The 13,125-nt window shown below is 48.3% G+C and overlaps 1 protein-coding gene across 1 annotated transcript in view; it reads right to left on the bottom strand.

Moving 5' to 3' along the window:
• SLC6A11 (solute carrier family 6 member 11) overlaps positions 1 to 13,125 on the bottom strand; it is a 128,524-nt gene that overhangs the window by 94,607 nt on the left and 20,792 nt on the right. The window contains exon 5 of the mRNA XM_032327206.1: positions 5,571 to 5,703. Within this exon, the coding sequence (XP_032183097.1) occupies positions 5,571 to 5,703 (133 nt within the window). The remainder of the gene's footprint in view (positions 1 to 5,570; positions 5,704 to 13,125) is intronic.

Raw genomic sequence — 13,125 nt, 5'->3', positions numbered from 1 at the left:
CTGCCTACCTATACTCTCTCTATCTCTCTGACAAATAAATAAATAAAATCTTTTAAAAAATTTTAAAAAGAGAGGAAAAAAAATAAAGTCTTTTAAAAACAAACTACAAAAACCAAGGACACAGAAAAATCACAAAGATGTCTCCATGTTGTGGTCACTTGATTTCAATTATCCAGAGTAAAACTGTTCATCATCCAGAGGCTGACAAGGTACAAATAGCCTGGAAGTTTCCTCCTAAAGAAAGCAAGTATCTGGGGCACCTGGGTGGCTCAGTGGGTTAAAGCCTCTGCCTTCAGCTCAGGTCATGAACTCAGGGGGCTGGGATCGAGCCCTGCATCGGGCTCTCTGCTTGGTGGGGAGCCTGCTTCCCCCCTCTCTCTGCCTGCCTCTCTGCCTACTTGTGATCTCTCTGTCTGATAAATAAATAAAATCTTAAAAAAAAAAAAAAAGAAAGAAAGCAAGTATCTTAGGATCCTGCATCTTTGCAAAATTTAATAAATAATTGAGAAAGGTTTTTACTTATTTTTCTAATCCAGATTTCTAGCATTTCCACTAGTGTCTAAAGAGATAAAAAGATCACTGTGCAGAACTAAAACCATAGCTGTTGGACTGGGGTGGGTGAAATAAACAGCTTTCTGAGTACCTACCATGTGCGGAGAACTATAATCAACGTGTTCACACGGAGCCTGCATAAGGTCTCCAGCTGGGGGCATGAGAGCAGAGGAGGCTCAGGCTTAGGGAGGGCAGACAGACTTGGGCTTGAATCCCAGCACCACTCCTTCCAAACAGGGTGGTCTTAGGCAAACCATGCAACCTCTGTGGGCCTTTACTGCCTTATTTATAAAATAGGGTTTGAAATTAAAAACCAACATGTCTCCCAGCTTGGACAAGCTACACTCTAATATTCCAGAGCCAATTCTCAGCCATCAGAACCCCAACATTTGTAGCATCTGATTCTCCAACTGTCCTATTGTGAATGCTAGCACTAATACACTGAATTGCAATTGCTTATCTGTCTGTGCCTGCCCTGCTAGGCTGCACACTCTATAGGGACAAGATGGCCCACCATCCCCTCTACGGCATCCCAGTACCTTGTGGGGAGCGCCCAGGTGCAGGGAGAATTCATTCATTCCACAAATGCTTATTAAGAACAGGATGTGGCACCTTGCTACATTCTGAAGCTGGAACACAGTATCTCCAAACTAGAGCAGCTTTTTCTGAAAGGTTGCTCACTCTGACCCTGGGGAGATACCAAATGCTGGGTTCTGTGACATCAGAGGGCTGTAAAGCACTTGAATGTGGTGTGGAAGAGGACAGCCCCAAAGGACATCTGCAGAGACTATCAGTGGCGGGGCAGGGTTGGGGGATGCTAATGCCAGAGCAGACTCGGGAGCCCACGTGCTGCCTGTTGAGCTGCGGGAGTGGGGCTGGGCCTTCACCTGGGACCCTGTCACAGATTCATCTGTGATCTACTCATTTGTGAACTGATCCCAAATCTCCTCTTAGTCACCTGCTAACAGGCCAGGACTGCAATGTCTGCCTCTAGGAGCAGTTTGCTGAATCTTAAGCTAAAGCTGGGGTTATTGTTTTTCCCTTAGATAAAAGAGGGGACCAGGAAACTTTTCTCAAGTTAGTGAAATTTTAGAATTTCTGCTGAGGTCTGAGTATGGGAAGTGGGCTGGAACTCAGCCATGTCCTGGAGAAGAGCAGAAAAACAGGGTTCTCCTTCCTTGGACAGCCTCATGAAAGCGGCTCTGGCCAGGGCCCCACAAGCAAGAGACAGGGGTGGCAGCTGCCCACTCAGGGAGACTCAGATGACCTGTGTTTATTCTTAGCTGTTTTTGTACAGAACCTAAAAAACCTTTGGACTCTGGGCTTGTGTCCAAGAAGAGGTGCACAATAAACAGTAAGAAAAGAATCACCCCCTCTCTTAAGAAGATATCGTGTGCCGATCAGAGACTCCTGGTCCCCTAAAACTGTCAGAATCTCATCATTTATAAACAGCTGACAAGTTGGGCCACCAGGCTCCAGTTCCTGACCTGACAGTGGTCATTTACTGCATGACCTTGGGTAAGTCGCTTCTGCTCTCTGAGCCTCAGTTTCCTGAGTGATAAAATAAGGGAGGGGATGGACCAGATAATTTCTAAGAAATCAAGCAGCTCTGGAAAACCACATCCCATCCTGGATGCTAACCCTGGTCTTGAGAATAGTATAGGGGGAAGAACCCTTGAAACGAAGCCTTCAGGAAAAATGCTGCATTGGCTCATCTGACTTAAGTATTTCCCTTAAAAGCCCATCTAGATCCACTGGCAACCAACAACCATTGAGCACCCACAGTGTGCTAAGCTAGCTCATTAACTGCCTCACTATAACCAGCCCATAAGAAAACTGTCATTGTCCCTACATCACAGGTGACAGGCAGGACGGTACACTCATCTAAGGCACAGACTATATGGTCACCAAGACGTGGGGTCTGCTTCCTACCCAAGGGTCCTTAAGCAAGCTACTTACTTCCTCCCACAAGCTTCAGTTTCCTCATCTGGAACAGAGATAATGATTGCCCCTGTCTCCTGGGCTTGTTTCATGATCTGAATGGAGTGGGCCTGTGAATCACTCAGTGATGATTATCTGTTACTACCACGAGCACTTTGACTGTTGCCATCATTACCATATCTACTAGAGGCAAGAGCAAGTAGGCTCAGGCAGAATGTATAAAAGGACATCACTCAAAACATCATGACAGCCTAAAATTTGATCAAGTCTAAGGACAGGTAAGATGGAGCAGCTCTGGGTCAGTGTTGCAGTGCAAAGTCTTCAAGTAATTGAGCCCAGGTTCCTGAACCTCTTAGCCTCTGGGTCTCATCTCCAGAGGCTAAGAGGTAATACCTCCCCAGGTTGTGGGATTGTGTGTGCTAATGTGGATGAAAAATTCCTGGCAGAGTGTGCAGGGAGCAGAAGACTGTGGATGAATGTTCTCTCCCATACCTTCCCATATGCTTCTTTTGAAATCTCCAAGAATGCAGCCTGCTGGTCCTTTCTTAAACCCCAGTCCCTGCATTCTCTACACACAAGCTTGATGGCTCAACCAATGGCAAGTGGCCTACTGTGGGACTCAGCTTCTTCCTGAGGACTGGGTGGAACCAAACTTTGGTAAGGCCCATGTCCTGGGCCCAAGAACTCAAGGCCAAATGTGCACATGGACAACCCAAGCACAGGCATGCACTAACATCTTGTCCAGTGGCCCTCAAACCTCACCACACACAACTGCCACCCAGCCAAGTCCACTGGCCTTGGCATTGACTCCCAGGAAAGTTGTAATCTTGATTGAAGCAATCATGGTATCAACCATGACACCTCCTCCCTTCTCTTTACCATTCACAAGGCCCTCTCACATACGTTAACTGGGAAGGTAAAGGCTGTGTTTTGTTCATCTTTGGATATCCACTGAACAATGCTAGGTATAGATACCCAGAAACTACTTCTCAAACGAATAAATTTTATCTTTATAACAAGATTTTTTAAGATCACCCCATTATTCAGCACTTGCCATAATTGGCAACCACTCCGTGAGAAAAGCCTCATATCAATCCCCATTTTGCATAAGAGGAAACTGAGGCTCAAAGAAGTTAAGTGACATGCTATGGTCACAGCTAGTGAGTGACAGACCTGAGATGTGAATCCTGATTCCACACTTTCAGCCCTCCAAGTCTTCAGCCCTCCAAGTCTTTCTCCTCCTCTTTAGCCACAAGAGGCAGCAAAGAGGGGAACAGGAAAAAAGTGTATATAGTCTAAAGAAGTATATCAATTACGCACAGATTTTTAGATTTGGAAAAATAGAAAAATCCTACTGCTTTTTAAAAATTATGTACAGTTAGTCAGCATATAGTACATCATTAGATTTTGATGTAGCGTTCAACGATTCATTAGTTGAATATAACACCCAGTGCTCATCACAACACACACCCTCCTCAAGATCCATCACCCCATTACCCTATCCCCATACCCATCTCCCTTCTGTAACCCTCAGTTTGTTTCCTGGAGCCCAGAGTCTCTTATGGTTTGTCTCCCTCTCTGATCCCTTCCCATTCAGTTTTCCCTCCCCTTCCCCATGGTCTTGCATGCTATCTATTACTTTCTCCTGATATAAACTAGAGAAAAATCATCTTGGCCAAAAGGACATGGGTGTCCGTTCTCTTTTCTCTGACACCTCACCCCCCGGGCACATTATGATTCCTTTCTAGTATACCCTCAGCTCCCTTAGAGCTCACAGCATGGGGGCTTGTTGGTACCTGTTTTCTGCTCTCCTAACTTCCCTCCAACAAGTATGTCCACCTGCCAAACACTTACCACTGTGGCAGCTGAGGGAACCATCTTTTGTAAAAGGACCCAGAGTTGTTAAGTTCCCATTTCCTTGGAGGTTTGACCTCCAGCTCCTGACCAAGCTAACAGATTAGAATAAAGGTGATGAGCAAATGCCTGCTGGAAACAGGCAGGCAAGGAGTGACCCAGAAGTGAGTAAAGCTTCATGTCCTCTTTCCCACAAGAAAAAAATGGAACAGCACAAATGAGGACACTAATGGCACTGACATTCAGCCAAAGGGTCAGGGCAATAGGGAATGGTGGGGAGTATGGCCAAGCAGAGCATCCCTAGAAGGATGTGGCTGCTGCGCAGCTCAGCCAAATGCTGCTGTGTAGGCATGCAGGCCCTAGGTCACCAAACCTTTCAACTTTCCAAAGGATACCAGACTCATATTTACTTTTTCACCATGAACTCTCTGGATTTTTAAATGCTTGCAACTAATTCTTTACTTTCTTTTCTTAAATAAAACACACGAGTAGGCTGGACTTGTCTATGAGCTACCTACAACCTCTGTATTGATCCTTGCAGCACAGATGGCTCTGCTAAAGACGTCCCCCTGCTACTCTATGTTTCGAGCCCCCCTGACAGTTAGCTGAGGCCAAGCCTTAGGTTCTGGCAAGCGGCCCGTGGTAACCTTCTGACCAGGCCTATTGAGATTGTCTGCCTCCTCCTATTTCTCTTTCCTAAGGAGACAGAGGTCCTGGAGGCTACATGGTATAGATAGCACAGTAACAAGATGGAAGCATCTGCCCTTCCCTCCACAGACTCCAGGTGGGTGAGGTCTCGGGGCCTATCAGTGTAGGCAGCCAGCATTTCTTGCCCTCGCATGTGCCTGGAGCACATGTCTTCATTACAAAATCCCATGGTAGTAGTTTAGCACTTCTTCCAGGGTTCAAAGCACTTTACCTCCCCCTTCCTTGCATGGCTCTCCATAAGACAGAACGGGCTTTGTTATTTCACGGATGAGCAACTTGAGGCTCAGAAGGGAACTGAATAGCCCTGAGGTGTGCAGCAAGTGAGTGGTACCCTGGGATTCTAGCTCTGGGCTCCTGAGTGGACTCTCAGTCCAGTGTTCCTCCTACCACCCCACAGAAGAGTTGCCTTTTGCAATGTGAACTCCCTGGCACTCTACAGTTCACGTGTGATCTCGCACAAGGACAGCTCATATCCTCCCCTGCCCATGGCTGTTGCTTCAAGATGCACCTCTTACCTTCCCTGTGGACTTGGTCCCCTTCCAGATGCAGAAGTAACAGATGGTCCAGGCTGCCAGGAGACACAAGGCCAGCTCCCAGCGGAGGTTCCCAATGTGCTCAATCCCATCTGAGATGGCCAAGACCCGGCGCCTGCAGAGGGGAGTAGGGAGAGTCACAGAGGCTGGAAACCCACCCTGACCAACCCCCAGCAAAGCTAGTGCTATAGAGGGGCAGGGATGGGCCACCCACTCATTCACCTGCACTTTACCATTTGCTGAGCACTTCCTCTGAGCCAAACCCAGGGCTGGGTATGGGGACCCCAGAGAAGAACAAGACCCAGCCTTCTGTCTTCATGGATTCACTCATGGGGAAAAAGACAGGCCAGTTAGTAGATGGTTTATGGTAAGCGGGGCAAGGAGAGGAAGTTGTAGGGGCTCTGGAGAGACCAGGAAGCATCTAGCCTATCTCAAGGTTGCCAGGAGACTGTAGCACTGTCCATACACATTCCAGGTCCCTCCCTCAGCAGAAGCATTATACATCCCTGGCCTGCTGAACTAAAGAGTGAACACTGAACTTGCTTTGGCCAGTGGCACCTGTGTCACTTCCAGGGCCAGGTGGTGCAGTTCCCCTCTTTCCCTTTTCCCTATTGTTGCTGTCATGACAGGGTATGTATCAAGATGAAGCTTCTAGAGGCTTAAGTTCCTGAGTGACTTCATGAGGCCCTTCTGCTACCCCTTGTCCAAGATGTGGTGTGATCAAGAAAGCAACATTGTTGCTTTAAGCTACTGAGATCTTTGGAGGTGTTTGTTATCGTGGCAAAACCCAACTAATCCTGACCGATACACAGGGGGTCAGGGAAAGCGTTCTGGAAGAAGTGATATTTGAGCTAACCTTTGAAGGATGATGGGATTTAGTCAGGAGAGAGAGGGAGTTAAGGTTGTTTTAGATCGAGGGATTAGCCAGAACACAGAGCATGGGATACCTGGGGAATGCTGGAGCATGGGGATCAGAAGGGAAATGCAGAAAAGGTAAACAGAGGAGTATCCCTGGGAGCCCTGAATAACATGCTGAGAGATGGGCTATCCACAGGAGGGGGAGGACCCCTGGCTACACTGAGCCAGTGCCTCCTGCCCCAGTCTTCCTTCAGAACCATCAATTCTTCAGGGTTGACACAGGCCTGGCTCCCAGAGCCCACGCCTGGGGTTTGTGTTTCTTTAAAGTCAAACTTGCCACGCTCCATATTGTGTAGAACCATGGCACCAAAACAAACCCCCTCCAAACTCACTCCACGAACCCCATTCTGGCTGCCAAACCACCCCCGCTGGACCACGCCGGTTGCCTCAGCGCTCTGGGAACGTCCTTTGAGCAAGCAGCTCCCATCCCACCAAGCATGAAAGCCTCCCTCAGTGTCTGTCTCCCTGGGAATCTGCTCAGGGCCTGATTCTGCATTAATTATCCAATGACACCAATTAGCCCTGGTCTACAGGCTCCCTCCAGCCCCAGTCCCTGCTGGAGAAATCCGGCAGTCCCCCAAACAAAACTGGGCTGTGTGCAGCTGTGGACCCACCTGAAAGGAAACCAGCTTTCAGACCTATAGCCAGAAGTGGGAAAATCCACTTAAATACACATTTATTGAGCACCTACTATGTACGACTAATACTACAGATAAAAAGGTAAGTGTGTATAAGTTTTGCCCTCTACTAGTATGTTAGACCAAAAAAAAAAAAAAAAAAAAAAAATCCAAGTTATTTAAGGAAGGAGACAGCCACATAGCTACAATAGGTTGTTTTTTGCTTTTTCAAGGTTTATTTATTTTAGAGAGAGAGCAGTAGCAGGAGGGGCAGAAGGAGAGAAAGAGAGAATCTCAAGCAGGCTCTGTGCTCAGCTCACTCTCACGACCCTGAGGTCATGACTTGAGCAGAAACCAAGTCTGAGGCTTAATGGACTGAGCCACCCAGGCGCCCCAGCAACAGTTTTTTGTGTTTTATTTCATTTCTTATGTCTTAGTAGTTTCTGGCTTTAATTCTTTTAAGACCTACAGGCCATTAAATAAAACCTTCAAGAATATCTATTATCATGACAGAGTAGTGGGCCAAAGAGCACAGCCTTTGTGGAACACTTACTAAAAATACAAAAATTCCTGCACCTCATCCCAGACCCACGGAGTCTGAATCTTTTCTGTACAGCTCCCTGGCAGCTGCATTTTGCCACATTTCCCCAAGGACTGCTTATGCATGATAAGGCTTCTACACTACAGAAGTAGAGTTCCCTGGCAATGAAGGAATGACCTACAAATTCCACCTGAATAGTATTTTTGAAGCGGACCTGGGGACGGTATCCTGTATCCTTCGAGAAGCTACTGAAGGGCTTGACTTTCTCCCCACCAAAATACTGTGATGTACCCACTCACTCCCAAAATTCTGCAGGGAAACCTCATGGTGTTCATCAAGTACCTTGTTTCTAGATTAAGAGTCTCCTAGGCGACATATATCTACCACCTTGCCCACTGCCCCCAACAGCAACCCAAATGCCCAGCAGCTGGTGAATGAGAAGGGTGAAGCCCACACAGGAGAGAAAGTGGGCCAGTGCAGATGGTGTGCTTTTCCCAGTCCACCCCAGGCTCTGAATTTTTCATTAAAGAAATACTTACATGAGGTCCCTAGCTAGCAGGGGGGCACAAACACACATGCCTTCTTATTGATGCGGTTGTTTTCTGAACTGGAATTTGAAAACTGGAAATGGTACAGGGGTAGAGGGGCAGCAGAGGAGGCAGATCAGCCAGGAGGGAGCTGGCTCAGGTCCCCTCTCTTCCACATTTTGGATGCTGCAAACTTTTGAGTCATGCAGCCTGCCTTGACGCCCTCTCGCTTAATTGAACAATCTAATTCCCAGAATGGGAAGCAGATTACTAAAAGCTACGCAGGATGAATTGCTCTTTTGTTCCACCAGACGCTATTTGAAAACATCCCCAAATGATTTTCTTTAGGTTTTACCATAGCTGACTCTAGCTAGCAATGGACCTTGGGTTTCTAAAGATAGGGGGGTCGGGGGCTAGGTTCTCAGCCTGCAGGCCTGGGGGTTGTTTTGAAACCCACAAGGGCAGCCTTTGAGAGCCAGGGGCTGGGGCACTCAACTCCGGAGACTTGGAGAAGGCACAGCTCTTCCTGGGAAAAAGCTTTCTTAATGACCCTCCCCCATGAAGAGCTGGGACAGGAGAAAGGTCTGAATAAGGAAGAGTTTGCTGCCAACACCCTGGCAAAAAAAAAGGACCAAGGAACAGACCTCCCGACACTGTCCAGGGAGCGGGAAATGTTGAAGACTAGACAGAACTCTTTGGAGACCTTTACTCGAGTTATACTGAACAACTACTATGAGCCAGGAAGGGAAGCAGATCCTTCCTGAGGCATCTTTTTCAGGCCCTAAGTGTAGAGTATTTCTGGAGATTGCTATCCAGAGACTAAAATCTCAGAGCTTGGAAGTATGAGGCCTCTGCTTCTCCACCCCTGTGCATAAATAGAGATGGACTGGGTTCAAATTGAGCTCTGCTCCTTACCAGCTGTGTGCCTTGTGATAGGGATATCACTTCTCTGAGTCTCAGCTTCTACATCCATAACATGGGAATGAAAATACTTCCCTTTGATAGGTTTTCAACCATCATCTAACCCTCCCCACAATCCTTGAGGTTAAGTACAATCACCATCATTTCAAAGTCATACCAGGAGCAAGCAAAAGCCCTGGGATTTGAATCTAGGGCTCCTGGCTCCAAAGGCCACACCTTCAGGCTCAATGCTAGCTCCTAGATTCCCCCCATACACTTACCCTGTAAAATGACGGCCTTCCTCTCTTCTTCATAAATTAAAGCTGTTGGTAAATGCATGCCCCAAAGCTATATTACATGTCTTTGCATATGACATAAAGGTAGTACATATGTCCTTCATGCATTTATTAATTTATTCAAGTAGAACTTATCAAGGTGTCCTTAGTGTGTCCGTGTTACAGCTGGGGTTCTGTAAAGAGCTCATGTTCTAAAGGGGAAAGCAGATAAGAAAACAGAACTGGGCATGGAGAGGGTCAGGATGGAGAAAAGCAGGGACCCTCACTGGGGATCTGGCCAAAAATAGGATGTGGAGATGTGACTGAGCCAGGGGGTCCTGGAGGGTAGGAAGAGAATTAGCAAAGAAGTGGCAGAGAGAGCATTGGGGCAGAACGGCCACCAGGTGCAAAAGTCTGGAAGGAAGGCTTGGTGAGGTCAGTAAAGGGCATAGTATGTTGGGTCAGTGTACCAGAAGCTAGGATGAGAGGTAGGGGTGAGAACAAGGCTGGAGTGTGAACAAGGGCTAGACTATGAGCCTTGCTAAGGAGCTAGGGTTTCGTCCTGAGGGCAACAGAAGCCTAGTAGGGTTAAGCCGCTGCCTTCGGCTCAGGTCATGATCTCGGGGTCCTGGGATCGAGGCCCGCGTCGGGCTCTCTGCTCAGCAGGGAGCCTGCTTCCCTCTCTCTCTCTCTGCCTGCCTCTCCATCTACTTGTGATTTCTCTCTGTCAAATAAATAAATAAAATCTTTAAAAAAAAACAAAAAAAAACTCTTTGGCTGCAGTGGGAAGAATGGACAATAACGGTAGAATGGGGCAGGGCTCCCTTAGTTTAGACACTAAAGGGAGAGGGTCTGGACCAAGGTAGGGGAATGGTCCTGGAAGGAATAAGTGGACTTGAAAAGTGCACAGGTACAAAGTGACTGCCAGCGGGCGGCAGGTAGCAGGGAAGAGGGAGGTCTCAGCTGACTTGGTTGGATGTGGGGTCATTAGTTGAGCAGGAATGGAGGTTGAGCAGGTAGGAGGAGGTGGTGGTAAAGAATCGATCTTTTAGACAAGATGATTCTGAGGATTGTGAACACCCAGGAAGCTGCAGTGCCCAGAGGCAATTGGGGCTCTGGCTGTAAAGCTCTGAAAAGAGCTGCAGGGATGAGATTGAGACCTGAACTCAGGGTGTGCTAGGAGAGCATGAGGCTGCCTGGGGAGAGCTGGAGGAGGAGGGAGAGGACCTGCCACGGAGCTCCCAGAACCCCAGCATTCACAGCCCAGAAAGAGGAAGGGAGGAGTCCTTGCAGCAGGCAGGCAGAAAGGCAGGGGAGCAACAGGAAAAGGGGGTATCCCTGGAGGCAGAGGGTATTCCAGAAGGGGAAGCAGCCCATCTGCCACGTGCTGGCGGGCAGTCTGGTGAGAGGGAGAGTGTTGCGGGATTTGCAACCAGAAGGTGTGGTTGCGGCAAGGCGAGAGGGTCCTTGTGGGGCAGACTTCAGGCTGCTGTGGGCGGGGAGCAGGACAGACTTCAGGCTGCTCTGGGTGTGGAGCAGATACACGATGGGACCCTGGTGAGGTGGCTCTTTGAGGAAGTTGGGCTCTTGTGGATCAGAGGCTGTGGTAGCTAAAAGGGTCCCACAGAGTACAAAAGCTGTTTTGCTATGCCAGTTTTGTTCTCAGGTTGGTGCAAGTGGGGTAGTTAATGGGTAAGGGGGGGATGGGGTCAAACACAGGATGGGATAGGGTGTAAGGGAGAAGGGGGGGTGCTAAAAGAAAGAACATGCTGGTAGAGATGTTGCCATTTGCTATAGGAACAGGAGGGAAAGAGTTGGGGAAACCATGAGGCCAGTTTGAAAACAAACCATCCTTATTAAGAGACTGTCAGGAGAAGACTGGAAGGAGCTGGCAGTGGAGGGGACAAAGGCAGATGCCACTAAAAGCCCTACATTCAGTGCTTCCTGTGAGGAAGGGCTGAGGATTATTAGACCCATTTTATATATGGGGAAACTGAGGCCAAATGAGGTAAAGCACCTTGCCCAGATTAGGACTTGAAATCAGCTTCTTCTGGAGCCCATCCTGCATCCCCCAACTGCTGTCTTCAGAAAGGGACCTAGGGAGAGAAGGCATCTCACTCAAGGGCCCTCCTCCAACTTTCAGGGTCCTAGGGAAATTGCTGGAATCCTAAATCTAGTCCTCAGGCATCACTCCCTTCTCAGTGTCTCATACTCAGACAGACTGGGTCCAGTGAGAAGGAAAGAGCCTCACACCTGGGGCTTCCCTAGCTTCCAGCGCCAGGAATGGTCTGAATCAGGAGAGCAGAGAGGGAGCAGGCAGCCAGGCCCTCCTCCCCCACCCCCAAAGAGCCTGGGAGAGACTGTGTGGGAACAGCTCCCAGCACGGCTGGTCAGTCGGGGAGGCCTCATCTTAATGTCCAGCACGGAGCCGGAGCCGGCAAACACATCACCTTTCTTTAACCTGCCACGGAGGAAGCGCTGCCAGGGACGCAGAGACCGCCCTAAAAACTGGCACTGAGGGGCCTGGCTATAAATAGCCTTGCTGGTCTTCCCTTCTGGTCTCCCCAAGCAACAAACAAAAAAGGGCCCATCACCAAAACAAATGTGCCTTCCCTGCCCCCTCCTGAACTTCTCTGCCTCCAGGGTTCTGCTGTCACTTCTCTGGGAATAAAGAAGAGGAGCCCCCAGCTCTTCCTGCATATGGGGCTCACTCCTCTAGCCCCTAGCAGGAGTCCTAAAACCCCCTGGAGCCTCAGGGCAAGGAACCCCCTTATCAAGAAAATGAGGCCTCCTCAGCATGCAACCTTTGAGCAGGTGCAAACTCTATGCTACGCCGAGTACCCTGAGGACTAAAGCCACAAGGAAGAGGAAAGCAGGGCATTCTGCCCTCAGAGAGCTCACTACCCAGGGGACGTAAAAGCTTGGCTTTCCCTCATGTTTACTCCCAAGGGGAATGCAACCGCTATTCCCATTTCACATATGAGAAAACTATGGCTTATACAAATTTGCATGCCCAAGAAGGCTGAGGCAGAACCTGAAGCCACATTTGTTCAACTTTAGAGGCAGAGCTTGGACCCACTGTCTGGTCGTGGGGAAGATAGGCCAGAACCTTGTCATTCAGGGAATACAACTAGGAACCCAAGTTGGCCTGAGAAATCTCTGTAGGTGAAGCAGAAGTCCTCACCAGCCCCCAAACACACTCTGACTTCTCTACTTTATAGCATTCATTCCTGCTGTTCCCTCTGCCAGGAATGTCATTCTCAATTCTCCCAAGCTATAAAAACTCCACAGGTCCTTTAAGCACCTGCTCAAATAATACAAAACTTCACTAAGTGCTTTCTTCACCCTTAGGGTCAGTCCCTCCTTTCATTTAAAGGTTAAGCAAGCACCTAATTTGCACCAGGCACTCCTAGGTCAGGGGCAACAAATTTTTTCTCTAAAGGGCCAGATAGTAAATATTTTAGGCTCTGCAAGCTATAAGGTCACTGTCCTAACTACGCAACTTGATTCTTGCAGTGTGAAAGCAGCCACACACAATTTATAAATGAATGAGTATGGCTGTCTTCCAATAAAACTTTTTTTTCACAAAAACAAACAGCAAATGAGTTTTGGTCAGTAGTCTCCAGACCCCTGTCCTAGGCTAATGCTTTCCAAAGAACACTAATCCCTCAATCACTCCAAGTTCTCAGGTCACATCAGGCCCTCACTGGAGAAAATGATGTACACTGTAGCCCTCCTTTGAGAGTCTCAACGATCATA

The sequence above is a fragment of the Mustela erminea genome, chromosome 1, assembly GCF_009829155.1.
Source record: "Mustela erminea isolate mMusErm1 chromosome 1, mMusErm1.Pri, whole genome shotgun sequence".
Taxonomy (NCBI): Eukaryota; Metazoa; Chordata; class Mammalia; order Carnivora; family Mustelidae; genus Mustela; species Mustela erminea.
This window is presented reverse-complemented; position numbering and strand designations above follow the sequence as displayed.